At 37.6% G+C, this 23,568-nt stretch overlaps 1 protein-coding gene across 6 annotated transcripts in view; it reads right to left on the bottom strand.

The window, feature by feature from the left end:
* Positions 1 to 23,568, bottom strand: part of Atp11c (ATPase phospholipid transporting 11C) — a 150,328-nt gene that overhangs the window by 27,834 nt on the left and 98,926 nt on the right. For all 6 annotated transcript variants that reach the window (XM_070039630.1, XM_070039629.1, XM_070039628.1 and 3 more), the window contains 11 exons: positions 21,871 to 22,032; positions 21,113 to 21,264; positions 20,411 to 20,482; positions 18,231 to 18,304; positions 15,354 to 15,457; positions 13,595 to 13,776; positions 11,737 to 12,000; positions 8,421 to 8,595; positions 5,784 to 5,886; positions 4,407 to 4,552; positions 1,166 to 1,225 (listed from right to left, as the gene is read on the bottom strand). In XM_070039630.1, coding sequence (XP_069895731.1) covers positions 1,166 to 1,225; positions 4,407 to 4,552; positions 5,784 to 5,886; positions 8,421 to 8,595; positions 11,737 to 12,000; positions 13,595 to 13,776; positions 15,354 to 15,457; positions 18,231 to 18,304; positions 20,411 to 20,482; positions 21,113 to 21,264; positions 21,871 to 22,032 — 1,494 coding nt within the window. The remainder of the gene's footprint in view (positions 1 to 1,165; positions 1,226 to 4,406; positions 4,553 to 5,783; positions 5,887 to 8,420; positions 8,596 to 11,736; positions 12,001 to 13,594; positions 13,777 to 15,353; positions 15,458 to 18,230; positions 18,305 to 20,410; positions 20,483 to 21,112; positions 21,265 to 21,870; positions 22,033 to 23,568) is intronic.

Here is a 23,568-nt window from a genome sequence, read left to right as displayed (position 1 = left end):
AAGTAACCCTCTCCCTTAGCCAGATTCTGTCTTTATGATTTATATTCTTCACAGTACATACTAGGTACCTCTCATCATATATGTGATTGCTGTCTGTCTCTCCCTTCATGCAACTGGAAGTTGCATGAAGGTAAGAGACTTGTTATAACTTTGAATACTGCCGAATACTCAGAAAAAACAAACAAACATCACTTTCTACCACGAGAAATCAAGTCAAATTCAGTCTCTAATACCTGTGGTATTATCTAAGTATTAGATAAGTTCAGTTTTTTTGTGCGCTTGAACTCAGACCTAGGTGCTGTCCCCAAGCCTCTTTGTGTTCAAGGCTAGTGCTCTATCACTTGAGCCACAGTGCCACTTCCCGGTTTTGAGTGGTTAATTGGAGATAAAAATCTCAAGGGACTTTTCTGACTAGGCTGGCTTTAAACCACAATCCTCAGAGCTCAGCCTCCTGACTAACTAGGATTACAGGTGTGAGCCACCGGCACCCAGGTTACATAAATAAGTATTAGAGACAATGTGGTAATCCAGGTTGACAAAATCATTGAATTCTTCACAGATTAAAAAATTCCTGAGTTGCTTAGTATGTTTATTTTATTTGGTTATACTTCCATTAGAAACAATGGCCTATATCCATCTCACCTTTTATGTGTCCAGTTAATTACAGAATATACTTTATGTAATAAATGTCCAGAACAATAGATGGGTATCTATTTAGAATTGATTTAAGTAACCTTCGAAGAATTACAGCTATATGACCAAATTTAAAACTAGTGTTTTTCTTTAAAACCAACCTGAGATTCTGAACAGCTGTGGGATTTTATTTGATGAATGAAGGATTTTAACACTTTATAACTATTAGAATACATTTTGTATATGGACAAAAGAAAAATGTGAAATATTTTAATGTATTTTAAATATTTTAAATATTATGCAAATATTATTTTACCGTTCTTTTTCATCTCATTTTTAACAGAATATACCCAAAACTTCTGCAAGAGAATGTGAAAATGAGCAAATCAAAGATAATAACTTTTACTTCTGCCAAAATCCAGTGCAAGACCAACTACTAAAGAAAAAAAAATCCTTTTACTTTGAAGATACTTATCTAATGTATTGGCAGCAAATGTAAACTACATTATAAAACATAGCTCAGGGCACAAACCTGTTGTGAAAATCCACAGAAGAATTGGTACAAAAACTGTGGCAAAATGAAACAAAGGTTCTGAAAAAAAAATTAAGACAAGTGTTAAGACAAGTGTTTACTCTTAATAAAGTTTCTAAACTAAAATAGTAAACAGTACTCCAACAGTCTATAGTTACTCCTAAATCATTCTAATTTCAGAAAGAAATCTTTATTTTAAAGATGTAAGGAAACTAAGACTCAAATGATTAATTTATATTGACAAAGTTTAGCTTTACCAAGACAGAACTAGATTTCACTTACTCTGTGAGAACCTCTTGCTCATGCAATATGAACACTTAATGACCAATATACCTTAAATTAACTGGAATTTCAAGATAATCATAGATTTACATTATTCCATAGGTGTATGTCTCAAAGTTTATACTTATTAACTTTACATGTATTAAGTCAGGAAATTATGGATTAATTTGCTGCCTTTATTGCTACCTCAAAAATAACATTGTTAAGCATCTATTACATGCAAAGATGGCATTGTTGATGATGGTAAAAAGAACAAGCTTTTTCCTAAAGGAACATTTAATTGGAGGAATATTAAAAACAAATGAAAAAAACGCGTGGTAGGAATTCCTTAGGCAGTTAAATGTCACCAAGTATGTCTCAAATACCAAAATATTTTTGGGCAAAATTACCAGAACTAGAATTTTCAAATAACTGCCATCCTTCAAAGTAAACTTATTTAACTCCTGCTGTCATTTGTTCAGGTGTCTGATTTCTCTTCAGCAAGTGCTTTCAAGTGTTTATTTCTGATACTGGGTACCAATGTCCTTCCTTCCATCAAATACTCTCTCTTAGTGGATTCACCAACCTTAGCTCTAACAGACTTGAGACTGGTTCTGAAAATAAAATGTCTCCTCAAAAGATGATCACCTGTCATGCTGAGTTTGGTGGGGGGCCAAGGTCAGAGAATGATGAAGTTGAGGCTAGCCTAGATTATATATATACTGAGATCATGTCTCAAAAAAAAACCCAAACAAGCAAAAAAGACGTCTTACCTAGACAAAGGAGTTTGAAAACACTAGAAAACTTTTTCAGACAAAAGATAGCAATATAAAAGGAATAGTGTTGCCAGGTGCTGCTGGCTCATGCCTGTAATTTTAGCTACTCAGGAGGCTGAGATCTGAGGATCAGGGTTCAAGGTCAGAGCAGGGAAGGGAAGTCAGTGGGACTCTATCTCCAATTAACCACCAGAAAATCAGAAGTGGAGCTATGCCTCAAAGTGGCAGAGCATTAGCCTTTAGTGAAAGAGCTCAAGTGCCCAGGCCTTGAGGTTAAGCCCCATGACCAACAACAAAAACAGGAACAGTGTTAAGACAATAATCAAGCTGATGATGGACACAGAAATACTAATGAATAGGGCATCATCTACGTAATTCCCAACCCCTCTACACTGTGAACAGCAATGTCAATTTCTGATCAGTGTTTGCCAAGTTAATGTTTGTTTTATTCTTTAACAGATCACTCCTTCCATCTGGTGGCAGTTGCCTGAATTGCAGGCCAAAATCCTACAGTTTTGTGGAAGAGGGTCAGATTACCAGGCAAAGCTGCATGACATATCCTCTGGGGGCCTCCCACTATCTTGAAGAGAAAATAACCAGTTACTCAAAACTCAGTAGACCCCTAGATATTCATTAGAAAGAAACTTAGACTTAAATAAGTCTATTGTGGAAATACAGCTGATATCACCTAAGCAGAGAAGCTAAGGCAAGTGATATCATCCTTCTGATCATCCTTTTCACATTAAAAAAATGTTTCCACATTTGACTAGCATGTTAAGATAATATTACTTGCTTCATAGAGAACTGTATTAGATTTTAAAAATTAAGTGCTTCTGCCAAGCAACAAAGTACCTTAACACTTACTAGATTAATTATGAATGTCATGATCATTATATTCTTCATTGGTCATATTATTATCTTTCCATTGATTAACTATGCTGTGTGTTTTTCTTAGGCAATAACAGTTGATAAAGCTCGGCCAAGGGTATGTAAGAATAATTTTGTTAAATATGGAACATTTTTAAAGCTAGAAATTATTTCAAAATAAAAAGCCAAAAAAAAATTAAAGCCCTTCTGTGCAGAATACAGGAGATAATATTCTGACTCATAGTCTCTTATGATCTATATACTTTATACTAGTTGTTTTACCTCCATGGCTGCCCAGCTGAATGTACATTAAATTATTTATATTAAATATGTACATTAAATGGCTTAAACTAAGTTCATGGATTCCTGTAGTGCAGGACAGGTTGTTGAGCAAGCAAACAGCCCTGGTTCAGATTATATAATTTTCCTGTCTGGTTTATCTGTGAAATTTCACAGATTCTGCTACTAAAATGAATAATTGAGAGTTGGAATTCAGTGTAAGAGCATTTACCTAGCAAGACCTAGTTTGAGCCCTAGCTGGGTTCAAACTTCATCATTGGAGGTTGAAAATGGTAGTACCAACTATTGATACCATCATACAACATGAAGCTCAAATATAAGTGCAGAAAGCCAGACATAAAAAGGACATGATTCTATTTATATGAAGCCATAGGACAGGTAAAACTAATGTTTATATTACATCGATCACATGTATATTTACATATACTATACATATATGTGTGGTGAAATATAAATCAGATCCGATTTTTTTTCAAGGTGGTGGTTATATGAATACATACACCTGTCAAAACTTCTAGAATATGTACTTTTTTTTTTTTTTACCTTACCCAGGCCCAGAATTCAAGCTCCATTACCAACAACAACAAAAAAAAGTAGTCAAAACTTCTAGAACTGCATACTTTTTGTGTGCTGGTCCTGGAGCTTGAACTCAGGGTCTGGTCACTGCTGTTCAAGTGTTCTACCTCTACCGCTTTCGGCTTTTTTGGTAGTAAAGTGGAGATAAGACTCTCACAGACTTTCCTGCCTAGGCAGGGTTCAAACCACAATCCTCAGATCTCAGCCTCCTTGGTTGTAAGTCAAGTCTCTGGTGCTTGCTTACATCTGTATTTTTTAATGGGTAAATTGACTTAAATATTAATCTCAAACTTCATACAAATAAATGTTTTATACTGATTCATTAAACAGACCATCACTGCTTAGCTAAGGGCATATTTCAAGACAGCAAAAGAAACATGAAAAGGGAAGGGGAACTATGATCAAGCTGAGCCTTACAGGATTAAACACAGAAGTAAAATTCCCAATATTTTATCACATACCTTATAGAAGAAATATTGTACAAGATGTGCTATTCTCACATAGTACAGATGTCCATGGGCCAATAGCAGTTTCTTTAAATGTTTAAACTTTGGGACAGAGTAATCGCTGTTCCTGGCTGCTTGGCGGCCTTCTTTACCTTTAATCCCTAAAAAGACAGTATCTCTATAGAGTGAGTATTTTATATAAGTAACCTTCTGATTTGCTCTTACATTTTTACATTGATTAAATGCTATGTCAACTGTCTACTTCAGCTTTTATTAACCAAAAAGGGTTTACTTCAACAGGGACACTGAGATCAAATGAAAGTTAAATTGGTAACTAGCTATTTGTAACAACATAAAATAATTAACTAGAATAATTATTTTAATCATTACAAAGCAAAGCCATATGAAGGAAACCTACCCCTGAAAATTATTGCTTTATTTTTAAGCAAGGACTTACTTCAGTACAACAAGATAAAGTACAGAGAGATGATTTCCCTCATAGGAAATGGGAGTTAAAAGAGTACTTCTGAAAATTATTTTTAAAGGACTCAGTAAGTGCGTAATTGTGCATGACACTAAGCCAGGTGCTACATTAAGGCAACACAGAAACATATGTTTCATGGTCCAGGAGCTTAATGGGAAGATAGTGAAGTTCTTTCATTGAATGAAACTGTCTGCTAAAGAATCAATTTCATAAGCTCAAAAAGCTTTATGCTACTTCCACATAACAAATGAGCAGAGATTAGACTTCTATGCTAAATATGTCTGCTTCTAAATTGGAAGGGGAATTTGGTGTCCAAATTCCCAAGATAGTAAAATTTGATACATTATACTAAACTGCTGCCAAGAGAAATGTTGGGGTACTGGTCTGTTGTCGAATAGCAGCCTGACATGAGAAAAAAATGGTGCAGGTGGCAGAAAAGCTTTTTGGTGCATGTCAATATATAAATTCAATACTATAGTACAAATCACCTACAGATACTCCCATGAGGGAAATAAGCTAATTATAATTTCTTAACCCCCAACAGTTAACTATCTTAATATAATGAATGCAACAACACAGTTTGGCCAACGGGGGAAAAGAAATAAATGAAATTTCATGCATACTGTCAAAATGAGTTAAACAATCAATTGTGTTGCTATTGGGTTTGAGAAATTCACATTGTTTGACTTACTTAAAACATTCTCTAAGTCTCTTTTGTCCTATTTCCACCAGGGTAGCATACATTGAGATGGTCAGGATAAGGCCCTTCACTAGATAAACAATGATCATTTCCAAATTCAAATTCAAGACAATTCAAACAACCAAAACAATTTCTCTAGAATATAAAAGATTCTACCTAAAAGCAATACTGATAACTTATAGCTGGCACCTAATTTGCTGCTTCTTACCTATTCCCACATGGGATTCCAAGATCATGCTAACATCATTGGCACCATCACCTATGGACAGAGTTATTGGACTGCCTTTTAAATTCTTCACCATTCTGACAATCTAAACATTAAATACAAAAAGAAGAATAGAAAAAGTCAAAGAAGAATGTGGCACTGGACTATAATTAGGGGCTTATACCTCATGCATTCATACTTCGCTTTTATTGGGGGGGGAGTCCGGTCGTGGGGCCTGAACTCTGGGCCTGGGTGCTGTCCCTCAGCTCTTCAGCTCAAGGCTAGCGCTCTACCACTTGAGCCACAGCGCCACTTCTGGCTTCTTTCTTTTTGCTTATGTGGTGCTGAGGAATCGAACCCAGAGCCTCATGCATGCAAGGCAAGTACTCTACCACTGAGCCACTTCCCAACCCCTCATTCATACTTGGAAGTGCAGGTTTTGTAAACAGAAAAGTCATTTGTGCATGTGTACCATAGACTTAAACTGTCAGAATCAGAAGAACATACCCATTCAAAATGTAACACCATTACCCACTTGTTTCTGGTTCTGTACATGCAAGAACTCTCAAAAAACCTTATCTACCATCCTTATTAGATGTCAGATGCTTCCTTCTTTTGCCATCACTTCAAGGACCTACCAGATCATATGATGAATATATGATAGTAAATGCCAGAAAGGTTTGTGTTAAGATGCACAAGACCATAGACTAAAGGTGGAAAATCAAGAGTACAATGTTTTGGTTACTTCTTTCTCCTCTCTGATGACATTTTGACCTCTCCTAGGAGTGACCTACTCTTATTCTAGGAACTTGTGCTAAATTCTTACGCCTACATGGAAGCCAAGTCTTTACTAAATATCCCACGACTAAATATGGTTCACTCTCTCCTATAAGCAGTAACATTTTAAAAAGGACATCTTAAAAGGATATTATATTTATAGAGAGATGCCCAATATATGCATACAAAGCCTGTCACTGTATCATGTCTCTTCTAGATGTACAAGTAATACTGTATAGCTCAGTGCAGTGTTTTGGGCAAGTACTGAATGTTATTTCTCATGTTAAAAAATTTTTGGTTTGGGGTTCTCTAGAACCTTCTGACAGGGGCTGGGAAGGTGGCTCAGTGGTAGAGCGCTTGCCTTGCATGCCTGAGGCCCTGGATTTGATTCCTCAGCACCACATAAGTAAAAAAAAAAAAAAGTCGGAAGTGGCGCTGTGGCTCAAGTAGTAGAGCGCTAGCCTTGAGCTGAAGAGCTGAGGTACAGCGCCCAGGCCCAGAGTTCAAGCCCCACGACAGGACCCAAAAAAAAAAAAAAAAAAAAGAACCTTCTGACAGTTACTTGTGGGAAGTGTACTGAGTGTATTTACATAAATCACTACTTGTTATGCCAACTACAAAAACCACTTAGGAATTTATTAGTCTTAATAAAGCAGTACTCCACTCTAAGGCAGCCTGAAAGTAGTGAAAATATATCAAAAAAGAGAACATATGATGGGAGGAAGTTTTGTTTTAACAAGCTTAATTTGGGAGTATGGAGGGAAAAGGCTGAAGAGAAATGGTAAGAGCAATATATCAATGAAGAGAATAAATGAAATAGTCTGCATAGAATTTGTACTAGGCTAGAGTCAAAAGTTTCAAAACAATGCATGAAAATGAGAGCTATAACAAAAGGGAGCTAAAAAAATCAACAGGACATGACAATTACATATTAAGCAATAGAAGAAGAATAAATGGCAGTTGTGAGATTTGGGAGCAAAAGTAAATTATAAGATGTATCTTAGCCTGGGAAGGTGGCTCAGTGGTAGAGTGTTTGCCTTGCATGCATGAGGCCCTGGGTTTGATTCCTCAGCACCACATAAGCAGAAAAAGCCAGATGTGGTGCTGTGGCTCAAGTGGTAGAGTGCTAACCTTGAGTTGAAAAGCTGAGGGACAGCGCCTAGGCCCAGAGTTCAGGCCCCACAACCGGGGGTAGGGGGTGGGTGCGTGTGTGTGTGTGGGGGGGATGTATCTTTCACATTGGAAATTAATGTGACTGCAGAAAATCCATATGATAGCTACAAATCAGAAATATAAAGAAAATGTCAGGGACAGAGATAATCAATGAAGACAGAAAAGTAGAGGTGCTAATCTAGAGATTAGTCAAAGGAGAACCTTCACCTTAGAGAAAAGAAAGAGAAGATATAAGAAGTTAAAAAAAAAGATAGTAGAATGCCAAAGAAGGGGAGAAATGCCAGGACTATGTACCATTACAGAAATCAAAGGCTGAGAGAATGTAATTGACAGTGTCCACTGAGGTGGAGAGATAAGGAAGAGGATGAAGAGGATGCAAGGGACAGGGCAAGGCTTGCTCATACGGAAGGCAGTGTAGTGATAAAAGCAGAAAGAACAGGACACATGGGGTCAATGTCATAGAGAGCAAGGAACAGTAGATGCAGACACCTGATACCAAGAACTCATTAAAGAAAGGTAGAAATTGAGGAATTGGACAGCAAAGTTGAGGGGATAAGGTACAGCACAGGTTTTAATCAATTGGGAAGATTCTTCAGTTTGATCACAGGAAAATGGAAAGGAAATGCTGGAAAGGAAACTTTATATTTATCCAGAAGGAACAGAATGGAGCATCACCTATTATTCAGTTACCTGGGCTTTCTGTAACGGTGCCATCCGGCAGCAGAGCACTGCAGTGCACTTCATACAGATCTGGAGGAAAATGCTTTTGTAGTTGTTTGAACTGGAGTCTTGACTAGAATTTAGTATAAGTGACAGTGTGGCACCGTCGATGATTAATCCGTATTCCTGATGTTCTGTCCATGTTCTGAAAAAGATTTTTTTTTACTCCTGTGTTTGAATCTATTAAACATCTTTATCTAGGATCCTGGTTTTTTAAATAGCAGAGGGGAATGTCCCAGATAAGTTAACAGTCTGGTTTGTTGACTTGTTCATTCCAAATGAGCAACTGCTTCTAATAATGGCACATCTTTCAGTTATAGTTTTAGACATTAAGTTGCCCATATAGTTTACTGTAAATTCTGAAAAGTATAAAAATAAAAGTGTTTATGCAGTTTTCTTGGATATAAAAAATTAAAGCTCAATTTTGGGACTTGCACATCAATCATTCCATCAGACTAGTTAAATATGAAGACAAATCATCAATTAATCTGAAACTCCTTAAGAACACCATAATGAAAAAAAGACAAAATGGCTTTGGGGTAATCAAATCATGGGAGACCTTTCTCTAATATGTTTGATGAAATCTATCTGTAGAACACAGCTTCTCAAATAGGACAATGCATCAGAAAGATATGGTGGGGTCAGGTGCTGGTGCTGGTGCTGGTGGCTCACACCTGTGATCCTAACTACTCAGGAGGCTAAGGATCTGAAGATAAAGGTTTGAAACCAGCCTGGGCAGGACAGTCCATGAGACTCTTATCTCTAATTAACCACTAAAAAGCCCGAAGTGTAACTATGGCTGAAATGGTAAAGTGCTAATCTTGAGCACCCATGCACACACACACACACACACACACACACACACACACACACACACACACACACACACACACACACACACACACACACACACACACACACACACACACACACACACACACACACACACACACACACACACACACACACACACACACACACACACACACACACACACACACACACACACACACACCGAAAACAAAACTCAAAGACAGCACAGGTCCTGAACTCAAGCCCCAGGACACATATAGCCTGGGACTCTCTCTCCTCTCTTCCTCTTCCTCTTCCTCTTCCTATCTCTCTCTCTCTCTCTCTCTCTCATGTATCCTGGGTATTCTTTTGAGTTATCATAGTGGAAGTACTAGATACAAGAAAACTCCAATTATAGACTCAGTTGTCTAAATTTAAGACTACTCAAAATTTAATGTATGCAATCATCGTGGGTGGCTCATGCCTGTAATCCTAGTTTCTTAGGAGACTGAGATCTGAGGATCAAGGTTTGGAGCCATCCCAGGTAGAAAAGCCTGTGAGACTCTAATCACCAAAAAGTTGGTGATTAGAGATCTTGCTTTGTTGGTAGAGAGCCAGCCCTGAGCAAAGAACCTTAAGTGATAGTGCTCAGGCCCTGATTTCAAGCTCACCAGTATGAGCATACATAAGAAAAAAAAATTAATGTGACAAGATCAACTAGGGAGGTTGTTAAAATTCTGTATTTCAAACAAGCAGTCCAGTGACAATAAAAATGCTATACTATAAGCCCGTCTTTGAGTAATGAAGGCCTAATATATTCCATTCTTTCTCTTTCTCTCTCTTTCTTTCTTTTGTCCAGGGGCCTGAACTCTGGGGTGCTGTACCTCAGTTCTTCAGCTAAAGGCTAGTACTCTAGCACTTGAGCCACAGCGCCCCTTCTGGCTTTTTCTGCTTGTGGTACTGAGGAATCGAACCCAGGACCTCGTGCATGCAAGGCAAGCACTCTACTGAGCCACCTTCCCACCCCTCCCATTATTTCTTTATTGAATATTTCTTTGAAGTATACGGCTTATACAATAGTGATATTTACAAAATTCCTATTTTGCCTCATAATTTTTAAGCATATTTTATTCACTAAAGTGACATTATTCTCTCTTTGCTTACTTACTCATAGACCTAATTTACTGAGCAGAAACAGCAGCCCAATAACCAATCAAGCAATACTTCTAAGTAACAATACTTCTAAGTAACAACTTTAAGAAGGCCATATTATATGGAGGATATTGTTATTGCTAGATTATTTGTCTAGCTGCTGTTAAGACCCTAGGTTTAATCCCCACCACTGTAAAGAAAACAACAACATTATCTTGGGGATTTTTTTTTGGGGGGGGGGGGTATTAGTGGGGTTTGAACTTAGAGTCTCCTGATTGCTAGTTAGGCACTCTACCACTTTAACTACAATCCCAGTCTATTTCAAAAAAGAATTATTGATTCATCTTTCCTTGGAAAAGAAATTTCCTGGATTTGAGGTACATATATGAGAAAACACGCATAACTAAACTCTATAGTAAATGGTTAATGCTCAGTTACCAAGAAAATAAGTCCACACAGTAAAGAATAGTGTGTTCTTTTTTGGGGGGGGAGGGGTCTGGTCAGGGGGGCCTGAACTCTGGGCCTGGGTGCTGTCCCTCAGTTCTTCAGCTCAAGGCTAGCACTCTACCACTTGAGCCACTTACAGCTTTTTTCTTTTTGCTTATGTGGTGCTGAGGAATGGAACCCAGGGCTTCATGCATGCAAGGCAAGCGCTCTACCACTGAGCCACCTTCCCAGCCACTAGTGTGTCCTTTTAAGGTATAGTATTTAAAATGGGACATGAAGTCAGGGACAAAAGAAGTGAAGGGAGAAAATGTATGTTGGAGCACACTGGGAAAACTAGTTAGTTATATGAAAATCACATGAGGGTAATGGAAAACTACCAAAGGTTTCTGAAGAGGGTTGTGATATGGATAGTTTGACTTTAAAATCACTCATCTAGCAGAAGGGCTTAAGGACTCGATGTGTGAGAGGCTAGGTATTGATGTGGTATGCTACTAGTAAGAATGGAAATATGGCTAAAGCTTGATAACTGATAGGAATTGGAAGGGGAAAAGGAGTAGAAGCTGCAAAGATGGTTCTGGATGTGAAGCCTGTGTAATGTGGGTAAAGATTGTGCCTGATTCCAGATACATAATCAGGAAGAGAGGAACTAAGATGGTAATGGCTTGTACTATTTTTCTAAGCCTTGAAAAATGTAGTTTTAAGTTAAAACAGAGGTGGAAAATCAAAGTGTCAATCTCAAATGGGCTATTAGCTCGGTCCTCAGGGAAGGATTGAAATTAAAGAGTAAAACACCTATAATTAGAATGACAAATTATAGAAAATGAATTCAGCATAAGCATCAATTATTTATACTGGTCCTAATGTGTAAATATAATAAACTGATGTACTTTCTTACTTTTTAAGGCTTCTAGTGCTTTTAGGAAATTCGTGTAACAACTTTTTACGATATTCTATCAATAATTCATGCAATCGATCTTCTTTCCTTTCACTTTCTTCAATGGTTTTTGAGGTCAATTCCAAAAGCTCAGTGCTGGTTTGGAATAGGCGACATGCATAGCATGTGGATTTGGCTGTCTCCATCTTGTCCCCAGTTAGCACCCAAACTTTCAGGCCCGCTGCATGCAGAGCTTCAATGGTCTCTGCAGCTTGATCTTGTAACCTGTTAACACAGAAATCTTGTTAACCTTCAGAAGTCCTTTCAGAGATTCTGCAAGGCTTATTAGAGAAAGCATTTTTATAATTCCCAACAATTATAGAGTCCTTATTATAGTTGGTTCTCTTACTTTTCATTTACCTTTCTTGACAGTGTTGTGTCTCTGGCAAAAATTTTTATTTTTAACCAATACTGGGACTTGAATTTGGGGTCCTGGTCACTGTCCCTGAGCTTTTTGCTCAAGGTTAGTGCTCTAGCACTTGGGCCACACAGTTTCACTTCCAGCTTTGTGCTGATTAATTGGAGGTAAGAGTCATGGACTTTCCTGCCCAGGTTTGGCTTCAAATCATGATCTTCAAATCTTAGCCTCCTACTCAAATCCTCAGATTGCCTATGACTCTAGGCATGATCCAAGAGCACAAGGCCAAACATTTGCTTTTTTGTTGTTGTTGTTGCTGGTCCTAGGCCTTGAACCCTGGGCCAAGGCACTGTTCCTGAGCTTCTACCACTTGAGCCACAATGCCACTTCCCACTTTTTTGAGTAGTTTATTATAGATAAGCGTCTCATGGAGTTTCCTGCTCAGGCTGACTTTGAACCATGATCCTCAGATCTTAGCTTCCTGAGTAGCGAGGATTACAAGCATGAGCCATCAGCACCCTGCTCAAAGTTTTGCTTTTTAAAATACAATATTATTATTATTTTTTACATGGCGCTGAGGAATCAAACCTAGGGCCTCATGCATGCTAGGCAAGCACTCTACCACTAAGCCATGTTCTCAGCTTAAAAGTTTTGCTTTTTAAAGTGAATTTCAAAGCCAGGGGTTGGTATCTCCTGCCTATAATCCTAGCTTTCAGGAGGCTGAGGTCTGAGGATCACAGATCAAAGCCAACTTACACAGGAAAGTCTGTGAGACTCTAACCTTCAATTTAGCACAGAAAAAGCCAGAAATGGTGCTGTGGTTCAAGTGGTAGAGCACTAGCTTTGAGCAAAAGGAGCATAGGGACAGTGCCCAGGCTCACAGTTCAATCCCCAAGATGGGCAATAATTCTTAGAGAACTCCTAAAATACTGAAAATCTAAAATTTAAGGAGATCAGTGTCAGACTAAATCATGTCTAGCAGAGGCCAATCAGCCTGTACATTTAAAGTATATTATTTCTAAGTATGCAAAAAATATACTCCAGCTAAATTAGGTTACATTATATTCTTGCAGTGTTCAGTCTACCCTCAATTTCCTTTCTGCACATCTCTATGTCAAAATTTTAATCTATTCTTCCAGGCAACAGGTCAAATGATGACTCAAACATGGCAAAACTATTTTATAATTGTCTACACATATGGATAGCATAGTAACTATTCAAAACAGACTACTGATAACTGATTTATTTTTCCAAGTTATACATATTTAACTTAAAACCCTTTCCAACAAACAGTTCAAAACCTGGGAGAAGTTTTTATACTTGTGAAAATGAATGAATCTCTAAGTTCATACAGAAAACAAAGCTAAACCAGAGATCAAAACGTGAATAATTACTAATAGATAGGCAGATATCACCCTACATGACTGAGCATTAAAATAATATCACTTTCTAGTTACTTACTTGTCTTCTACCGCAGTAGCTCCAATTAAATTCATGTTTGTTTCAATATCATCAAAAACTTTTTCCATTTTTTCTTCTCTGTCTTGTAAGGACATTTTGGCCTCAATTAATTGTCTGTTAATTCTCTCATAATCATCTGGAGTGAGTTCTTTAAAGGCTACACAGAGTGTCCGATACCCATCCTAAAAGCAAAGCAGAACTAGTTGTCCCAAATCCTTTAGCTTTTAAAGATAGTATTAGTTACACATACAAAGGAGAAATTCTGACATATTTAATTTTTTTGAAAGAACAGACTACAACTAAAAAAATTGTATTTAATTAATCTACAGTAAGAAAATAATAGTCATTTTAAAGACTTTTATTTTTGGTGTCAGCATTGGGACTTGAACTCAGGGCCTGGGCACTGTTCCTTAGCTTTTTTACTCAAGGCTGGCATTTAAGCCACAGCTCCAGTTCTGGCTTCTTGCTGGTTAACTGGAGATGATTCTCACAGACTTTCCTGCCTGGACTGGCTTTCAGCTATGATCCTCTGAGCTCAGCCTCCTGAGAAGCTAGGATTACAACAGGTGTGTGACATTGGCATCTAGATTAACAAAGATTCTTTTTTAAAAAAATTTTTTGGCCGGTCCTGGAGCTTGAACTCTGGCCTAGATACTGGTCTTAAACTTTTTTTTTTGGGGGGGGGGGTGGTCCGTGATGGAGGCTGAACTCTAGGCCTAGGCAGTGTTCCTCCGCTCCTCAGCTCAAGGCTAGCACGCTACCATTTGAGCCAGAAAGCTCCACTTCTGGCTTTTTTCTGCTTATGTGGTGCTGAGGAATTGAACCCAGGACCTCATGCATGTGAGACAAGCATTCTACCACTGAGCCAACTTCCCACACCCCTCAAACTTTTTTGCTCAAGGCTAGTGCTCTTATCACTTGAGCCACAGGTCTAATTCTTGCTTTTTTGGTTGGAAAAAAGAGTCTCAAAGACTTTCCTGCCTAGAGTTGACTTCGAATCGCAATCTTCAATTCTCAGTCTCCTGAGGATTACAGGCATGAGCCATCAATGCCCATCCTTGAACCAAGATTTTTGAGACATTTCAATGCTGCAAATTCTTAACAGAACAGTTTCAGGATGTTTTTTTTTTCTTTTAAATTATTTTATTTTTGTGTAAGCTAAAAGGAAATTTACACACTGAAATCTCAAAAGACCTTGGGCATGCACATTAACCCTGTTAGACGTTCTTCTACATGTCTCTCTTTTTTCCATAGGAATTTCCCCAAACATTTAAAACCCATAGTTTTCACTGTATATACAGCCTACACCATAGCAATATATGATTATGTCATTTTACACTGTACAATAGAACAAAAATCAGTACAAGAAAATTTCATTGTAAGACATTCATAAAACTTGGTCCTTCTTCAAATCAAACAGATTTAAAACAGACACAATCTCTTTGACCTCTCCAATCAAGTTCTGACAATAATCCATATCCTATAGCAAAAAGAGCCATCGATGAAGTAGCTAGCAAAAGGTCAAATAGCAATATGCCAGATTGAAAAGATTTTAAAAAGAGCCATAAAATGTTAACCAAATTCAGATCTGAAACAAACCCACCATTCAGGATATTTTATAATAAAATTAAAAAATTATATACAACAATAGACTATAAAATCAAAGTTCATTTAAGCATCCATTTAAATAGCAATCCCATAAACATGATAATCTCTACTTTTTCTCTATTTAGTTATTAGGAGAGGGGCATAGGCTCACCATTGCATTACGTTCCACATGGCTTTTAGTTAACTCAATTTCATGGTTTTGAACCCTGGGGAAAATTGCTGAATCTGCTCCTTTACAAAATAGAATGATGTCTCCTAAGATATAAATAAATAAATAAATAAACAAACAAACAAACACAAAGCACTGGATTTAATAGGGATACAGGTGGACCCATTGCAACAATGAGACATACAATATGATATGTCGAAAAACGAACTTTACAACTTTGGCGGGGGGGGGGGGGGAGAGTGTAGTCATGGAGATGGGAGGGCAGGGATAGTAAAGGAAAAACAAAGGAGGAGACAACAATGCTTGATAAGAAACTTACTCATTACTTTGCTCATGAAATTGTAACCCCTCTGTACGGTCTTTTCACAATAAAAAATATTTTTTTAAAAAGGAAGTATTTAAAGAAAAAAAAGCACTGGATTTATAAACTGAAGATGAATATTGAGATAGCTATTAAGCCCTCTCTCATCCAGTTGTTGCGTATTTCAAGTATGCTTTGCACACTTGGAATGAAACATTTGGAGGGTTTTCATCTCTTCACACCATTATGGTTACAAGAAATGAGTTAAAATTTTCAACATGCACCTCTGCTAAAATACAGATTGCCTTCCTCCATCAAGGAGGACTGGGCTTGTGTCAAGCACCTGTAGCTGAATTCTCTGGAATTTACGGTATACATAGGTGTCAAGAACCAAACTCAAGTTTGAACAGGCTGAAGTCATTTTGAATAAACTACACAATTAACTTTTAAAACACCAGTTTGAATGGTTTTATTAGGATTTTAAAAGCAGCTTTTGAGAATGCAAGTCCAAGTGCAGCTTTTGTATCAGTTCATGTACCCAGCAAATTTTAATAGGTGAGTACTAAAAAAAAAAAAAAAAAAAAAAAAAGAGCTCAGTTCATTAAATTAAAATAAAATGTATACCTCTGAGGTCACAGGCCTTCACAGATCATTTCCCTAGATACTTGAGCATTTTCAACAAGTATGTAAGGTATGCACATATAAGATCAATGAGCATTTAAAATGTTAAATGCCTGTTTCATTTTCCCATGAGGGAAAATTGTGTGTGAAATACGCATTCGAAGTGTTTGAAATTCATAAACAAAATCCATGGACAAAATCAATTCTATGACTTCACAGTCACATCACAGAGTATGATTAATGTGGGATCTATCTTCCAAGAGTTGTCTCCATCCTTTTACAATGAAGAAATTGGACTGGTAGGGCAGCACAAATCAGAAGGATTGCAGTTCAAGGCCAGCTGAGGCAAAAAGCAAGATCCTCCAAAATAAACAAAAATGTTGGGCATAGTGGTATGAAAGACTGCAGTCTGAGGCTGATCTTAGGCAAAAACACAGACTCTAGTTGAAAATCTAAAAAAAAAAAAAAGATGGAGGAGGCCATTGGGGAAAGACTGCAGTTGGAGGCTGGCCCTTTGCAAAAACATGGGACTTTACCTGAAAAAGTAACTAGAAAGCAAAAAAGGAATAGGGCATGGCTGAGAGTATCTCCTTAAATAACACAAAGTCCTAAATTCAAGCTGTACTTGCTTAAATAATGCAAAGTCCTGAATTGAAACCACAGTATACTTGAGAAAGGGTAGGAGAGGAAAGAAAAGGGAAGGGGGGAAGGAAGGAGGCAGAAAATTAAAGCTGGGTGTAGTTTTATATGCTTGTAATCACAGCACTCAGCACTCAGAGGAAGGGGGAGAAGGATCGTGAGTTCCAGATCAGCTTGGGCTACACCACAAGATTCCATCTCAAATTTTAAAAAATATTGAAAAAGACTTAATACTTAAAAGTAAGTGAGTAGAAAACAAATCAGGGATATTATAAAAATCAAACCTCCTTGGCAAAACAACAAAAAAACCAAACATACATGGGTATACAAATATATCTATATGAGAGCCTGTGAATAATGCAGCAGTACTACTCTGGGTTTTTTTCAGAATCTGAGCAGAAGGCAAACCTACATGATGCCTCCCAAAGACATAGGGGAGCCTGAGAGGATGGTGCTGTTTCCCCTGTAAAGGGGAAGCTTCCCTCTGTCAGAGTCTTGAGCTCTGGAATGAAGCCAGAATGCCCTTTCCCAGAAGCCTGGGTTAGTCATCTTTACTTCATCTGCTTCCAGGGAGTGTAAAGCAGTTACAAAAGTCCCAAGGTCAGGGAGGATAAGCAGCAATTCTCTACACTCTAGTCTTCTGCTGCTGGTAATCCCTCACCAGTCAACTGTACTGAGCAGTTTTCTTTGTAAAATTACTATACCATAAGATTATTGGTGCTAAAAAGTAATGAGTATGGTTGTTGCACCTGGTAAACATTCACAGTTCAGTACTAAGAAATGAGCACCTTGAATGTATTCAGAGCTGAGTACCTAGAACCACACAAAAGTTACCCTTTTAGTTCCTGACTAAACAGCCAGGGAAGAAGAATAGTTTCATTTCCAAGAAAATGCATTAACTGTCATTCCAGACATTCTGCCATTGACAATCCGGCAAATTTTAACATATTTCCAAAAAAAAAATGTGTAGCTATAAAATGGAACTGCTGGGCTGGGAAGGTGGCTCAGTGGTAGAGTGCTTGCCTTGCATGCATGAGGCCCTGGGTTTGATTCCTCAGCACCACATAAGCAGAAAAAGCTGGAAGTGGCACTGTGGCTCAAGTGGTAGAGCACTAGCCTTGAGCTGAAGAGCTGAGGGACAGTGCCCAGGCCCAGAGTTCAGGCCCCACGACTGGCAAAAAAAAAAAAAGGAACTGCTTTCCAAGACCAATCATACACTACTACATGAAACTGTCCAATTTATAGAAATAGCTGAACAATATATAAACCTCCCAATAGAAAAAAATTAAGATGTATACCTCCTTCATTCTTTACAATTACACTCATACGTCGACGGACAGAATCAAAGTTTAAGGTGTGGAGAAGTTCATACCTTTAAGGAAATAGAAATTAATAAAAGTAAAATACTTGTAGCACACTGGGAAAAATAAAACACATTAGAAACATTTGAAGATAGTTTAACATCTTAAAATGAACAGATAGTTCTTTTTGGGGTAAGAACAGCTTACTGTGTGTACGACTGATAATTTCTCTTTTCTTTAGTAGCTCTCTGTGTAGAATCTACTGTAGAAAAGTCAGCACTGGGTAAAGATTATTTTTATAATTTATTGTTACTTAAAAGAGTTAGGAGAGTGCTCCAGTCCCTATTTGGAGGGGCTCAGTGGGACTACTAGAATACCTATGGATGGTCAGGCACTGTACTAGGTTTTAGGATAAATCTGCTTAAGTTTCACGAGCTCATCACCATACATTAAGAGTGTCAAAAGACAATAAGGTAACTTACTAGTAATCTGTTAAAACATGGATATTAAAGCACTCAAAAGGAAGAGAGTTAAGTACAAAAGAAAACCATCTGAAAGAAAATTTCTTTGGGGGGGAGGGGGGAGGCTGGGAAGGGATGTGAAGGGTAAACCAAAGGAGGAGGCTGCAATGCTTGGTAAGAAATGTACACATTATCCTGCCCATGTAATTGTAACCCCTCTGTACAGTATGTTCACAAATAAAATAAAATTAAATTTAAAAAAAAAGAAAATTTCTTGGAAAACATTAAGCTACAACTGAGTTCTTCAAGAAGAATATGGTAAAAAAAAAAAAAGGAGGGGTGGGGTGGGACGGGGGTGTGGCTTTGGGGACAGAAGAGAATACACAGAGGCCCAGTAGCATGATAACTTATAGACCAAGAGCATCATGCCTGGAAAATTCATCAATAGGAGAATAGCAAAAAGATGATGCAAGGGAAGCAGGCATTGAAATGGGACTTTGTAGGTTTAGAAGTTTGGCATTTTTCCCTAACAGCAACAGGAATCCAAGTTAGGTTTTAAAGAATAGAATGGCATTGCGATATAGATCAAGTTGATTTGGAGGTAGCTGATGAGAAGATACAAAATATGTATTACAAAATAATTATTAGAAAAGCTTGAGTATTTCCTTGAAAAACATACCCCAGACACATATATTCAACACTAAAATATGGACTATATATTTTATCCTGGGTAGGAATGAATGGGCCCTTAGGTTCTGTTGGGGAGTGGAGCTGTCTATAAGGCATCTACATAAGCAATCCATATTTTATGTTGGGCTTTGGAGCATCCAGTCCTTAAGTTAAGAGAGAATATTACACAAGTGTTACCCCATGTAATATACAATTTGAGATAGGTCTCACAGGATCCTAGGGGCTAGAATGGAAGTCAGAGAAGATAATTACATTTCAGAAGGAATTCAAATTAATCTTAGAGCCTATTTAAAATCTGCCACCAACTCAAGGAAGCTTTGTTCCTTTTAGTCTTTGTAGCAAAATAAGAAATGTCAATATTTGGATATGTTGGAGGACTTGCCCTGAGCTACACACTTAAACATGAAAGAACAAGACAAAGATTCCAGGGAACACCAAAACTACCACTGAAATTTCAGAGTGATTGCTTGGGCTCTGGACAACAGAAGGTCTCATACAAGTTGCCTGATTGGTTTTGTATCATGTGTTGGCATGCCAATTTCAGAAAGAGTCCAAGCAATCTCACATTCTGGATACTGAACTCAAATGTGAACCAAATTGGAACTTTTGCAAACCTGTTTCTGCCATATTATGAAAAATTACTTCTCCTACTCTAATTACATTTATATAAAACTCTGAATTGAAAGAATACAGTTCCATACTTATAAGGTTATAGGGCCATCAGATTCGCTTGTTGCCTTTTTTTTTTTGTTTTTGGGTCCAGTCGTGGGGCCTGAACTCTGGGCCTGGGCACTGTCCCTCAGCTCTTCAGCTCAAGGCTAGCGCTCTACCACTTGAGCCACAGCGCCATTTCCAACTTTTTTCTTTTTGCTTATGTGGTGCTGAGGAATCGAACCCAGGGCCTTGAGCATGCAAGACAAGTGCTCTACCACTGAGCCACCTTCCTAGCCCCAACTTGTTGCCCCTTTTGAATCCATTTAAATCCAACTATAGGGTTAGGAAGTGACAAAATACAGAGCTACTTACTCTTCTATTTCTTTTCTTTGGTTCTCTATTCTCATATATCCACTCCGATTTCCTAAAAATGTGAACCCGTACCTATCAAAAATGAATAAATAAAATGACTTTTGTATATCTCTAAGGAATAATTAATTTCCCCTTACACTGGCGCTATTCATACATGCCAATTCTTTGCTTTCATAAGATTGCCATCTACAACTACACTTCCCTTTCCTGGATATGCTGATAACACAGAACACGTCAATGCCCGTAACTAAAGTAGTAGAAACAATTGGTAATTCCAATTCTGTAGCTAACATAGTGGGGAAACCTTTTAGTCATCTAATTATCTTAGGGCTCATGGGTAAAGTAGACTGTCAATTATCAGATGAAATCAAAATTTCTAGGAGCACTGGAGAAATAAGGTTATACAAAAAGTGGCCACTGTTAACATGATTTTAAAAATATGAAAATTTCAAAATATGAAAATACGAACTTGTCACTAGCATGCTCAAACAATAAAGCAAGTTATATCAATGCATCCCCATTTTCTTTTGAGACATTTCCTAGGTCTGAATTTTTTTCATGAACTTTTACAAAAAGTATTCTGGCTTTATATTAAATAACAGGAGGGTGATTATAGAATTACTGAAGCAAACAGGGCAAAACCAAAGTAACTCTGATATCTTGTGGTTTCCCTTTCTTGGGAGAAGTATAAAACATGCTTACTTTTTAGCTCCTTTCACTAAAGCTATTTCATCTGGTGAGGAGGAGATATATGTTAATTCAGTTGATTCTGTAGTTCCATCAACAGTATCATTTGTTTTAATTTCTACAGTGTGACATAAACACAAGGCACGCAGAAAGAGTTCTTCTCGATTCTGTTAAACAGAAACATAAGAACAACTGTATTATTTTTACATTGATCACTAGACAGGCACTGAACAGAGAAATATATTAATGTGAGAGAATTTTATAACCTCTAACAAACAGTAATACAAATTCATAAATTTCTAATATTCAAATGAGTCCCTAGTATCTAAAATGATTCCTGCTTCTTAGCTAACATCACTAGAGGATATATTAACTCATTCAAGCTACTATAGTGACACCTACACCAACACAATGACTTCTGGCCTAAAAGAATTAATTCAAAATCCAGCCATGGCTCAGATATAGGGAGAATTTGGTGTATTAAAGGTCTTAAAGACCTGAAGAGTCATCATTCTTGGAGGAACTAATATTTTTTTAATTATGATCATAGAGATAGACAAACTAAAGTTCTACTCAAATGCTACTCCCCATAATCCTCTCTACTTGTAAGTTCTATTTATTTAATCCAGAAGTGTTAGTAAAATAAAAAAAGGTGAAGCCAAAAGAACAAATCAAGTGGGTGTCATGCACCTATTAGATTTCTACTGTGTAGTAATAACCCTTGCCTATAAAAAATAACTTTTCAGGTAAAATAGTAATGTAGAAAATATCACCTTATCTGCTTTGTCAAAGTATGTCAAAGGTCCATCAGTCTCAGATAATCCATCAACTTCTTGAATTTCACCTTTATATTTGTGCCCATCTATGCAACATTCAATGAATTCCATGGAATTTTCAGTTAACGTTCCAGTCTTATCTGTAAATACGTAATCCACCTAAAAAACAAAAATACCAATATACGTACCCAATTTTCTGGCACTTAATTTTTGGTTAAGTATAAAGCAGACTTATTTTCATATCTAGAGAAATTACCTCATCTAAGATTTCTTGTCAAATTACTGAATTATACAGGCAATGGTATCAATGAATAAGGCGTGTGTGTGTGTGTGTGTGTGTGTGTGTGTGTGTGTGTGTGTGTGTGTGTGTGTGTGTGTGTGTGTGTGTGTGTGTGTGTGTGTGTGTGTGTGTGTGTGTGTGTGTGTGTGTGTGTGTGTGTGTGTGTGTGTGTGTGTGTGTGTGTGTGTGTGTGTGTGTGTGTGTGTGTGTGTGTGTGTGTGTGTGTCTCCCTCCTTAAGCTTGAACTCAGGGTCTGAACATTGTTCCTGACTTTTTTGCTCAAGGCTAGCACTCTATCAATTAGCGATAGCTCCACCTCTGGCTTGTTTGTTAACTGGAGATAAATCTCACAGAATTTAATGACTGGGCTAACTATGAACAGTGATCCTCAGATCTCAGCCTCCTCAGTAACTAAGATTACAGGCATGAGACATCATTTCCCAGCTACAGAATACTTTTAAAGACATCAAAATACTATCTCAAATACTAGAATTCCTTAGAAAGGCAAACACAAGGAAGCAGGAACTTGAAAGGTTTGGGGTGGTATCATGGGGGAAGAGGTAGACAAATAAGAGAAGAGAGGAAGAATGCAGTCAAGAATTCAAGAATGATATTTATCATTCCTAAGGAAATGTAAAGACTTGGAAAATGTATATTAAGTGAAGTAAGCCAGACCCAAAGAAACACAGATGGCATGGTTTCCCTCATTTGTGGTAGCTAGACTGTGCCTATAAATCTACGAGTAAATACACTGGGTGGTATGCAAACAGTTATAAGTGAGTTAACTGAATTATAATGTACTCTATGGGAGGGCAATTAGTATCATTATGTAGAAGGACTAAAGTCAAAATCCAATAAAAGTAAGTACGATAAAATGGACACTCAGTAAGAGGGTAATATGAAGCCAAGGTAAGAGGGGTAGAAGAATTAAGGGGGTGGGGGGAAAAACTGCAGGCAAGACTTCATTGTATATACCACAGAACTGAGGAATATAAGGGAAGGGGTGAGTTGAAGGGCCTGAAGGTGGTGAAGTGGTAACACTGATGAAGATGCATGGTATACAAAAAGTGCCTTGTGGAACTGGGGCTGTAGCTCAAGTGGTAGAGCACTCGCCTTGAGCTGAAGAGCTGAGGGCCAGCGCCCAGGCCCAGAGTTCAAGCCCCAAGGCCGACCAAAAAAAAAAACAAAAAACAAAAAGTGCCTTGTTAAATGGCAAAAAATTCAATAAATAACCTAAAATTAAGATAACTAGGGGAAGGGGTGCATTGGGAGTGGTGGGAGAGAATATTGATCCAAGAGGCATTGTATTCATAAAGTGCTTTTGTAAATGGAAACTCCTTTGTAGAACTACTTAAAAGATAATAAAAATATTCAAAAAAAGAATTCAATGTATAGCCCACAAAATTCAAAAAGAG

Source organism: Dipodomys merriami, unplaced genomic scaffold, assembly GCF_024711535.1.
Source record: "Dipodomys merriami isolate MVZ:Mamm:240054 unplaced genomic scaffold, mDipMer1.0.p SCAF_3, whole genome shotgun sequence".
In the NCBI taxonomy this organism is placed as follows: domain Eukaryota; kingdom Metazoa; phylum Chordata; class Mammalia; order Rodentia; family Heteromyidae; genus Dipodomys; species Dipodomys merriami.
The sequence above is the reverse complement of the archived record's forward strand: the minus strand, read 5'-3'. Positions and strand labels throughout refer to the sequence as shown.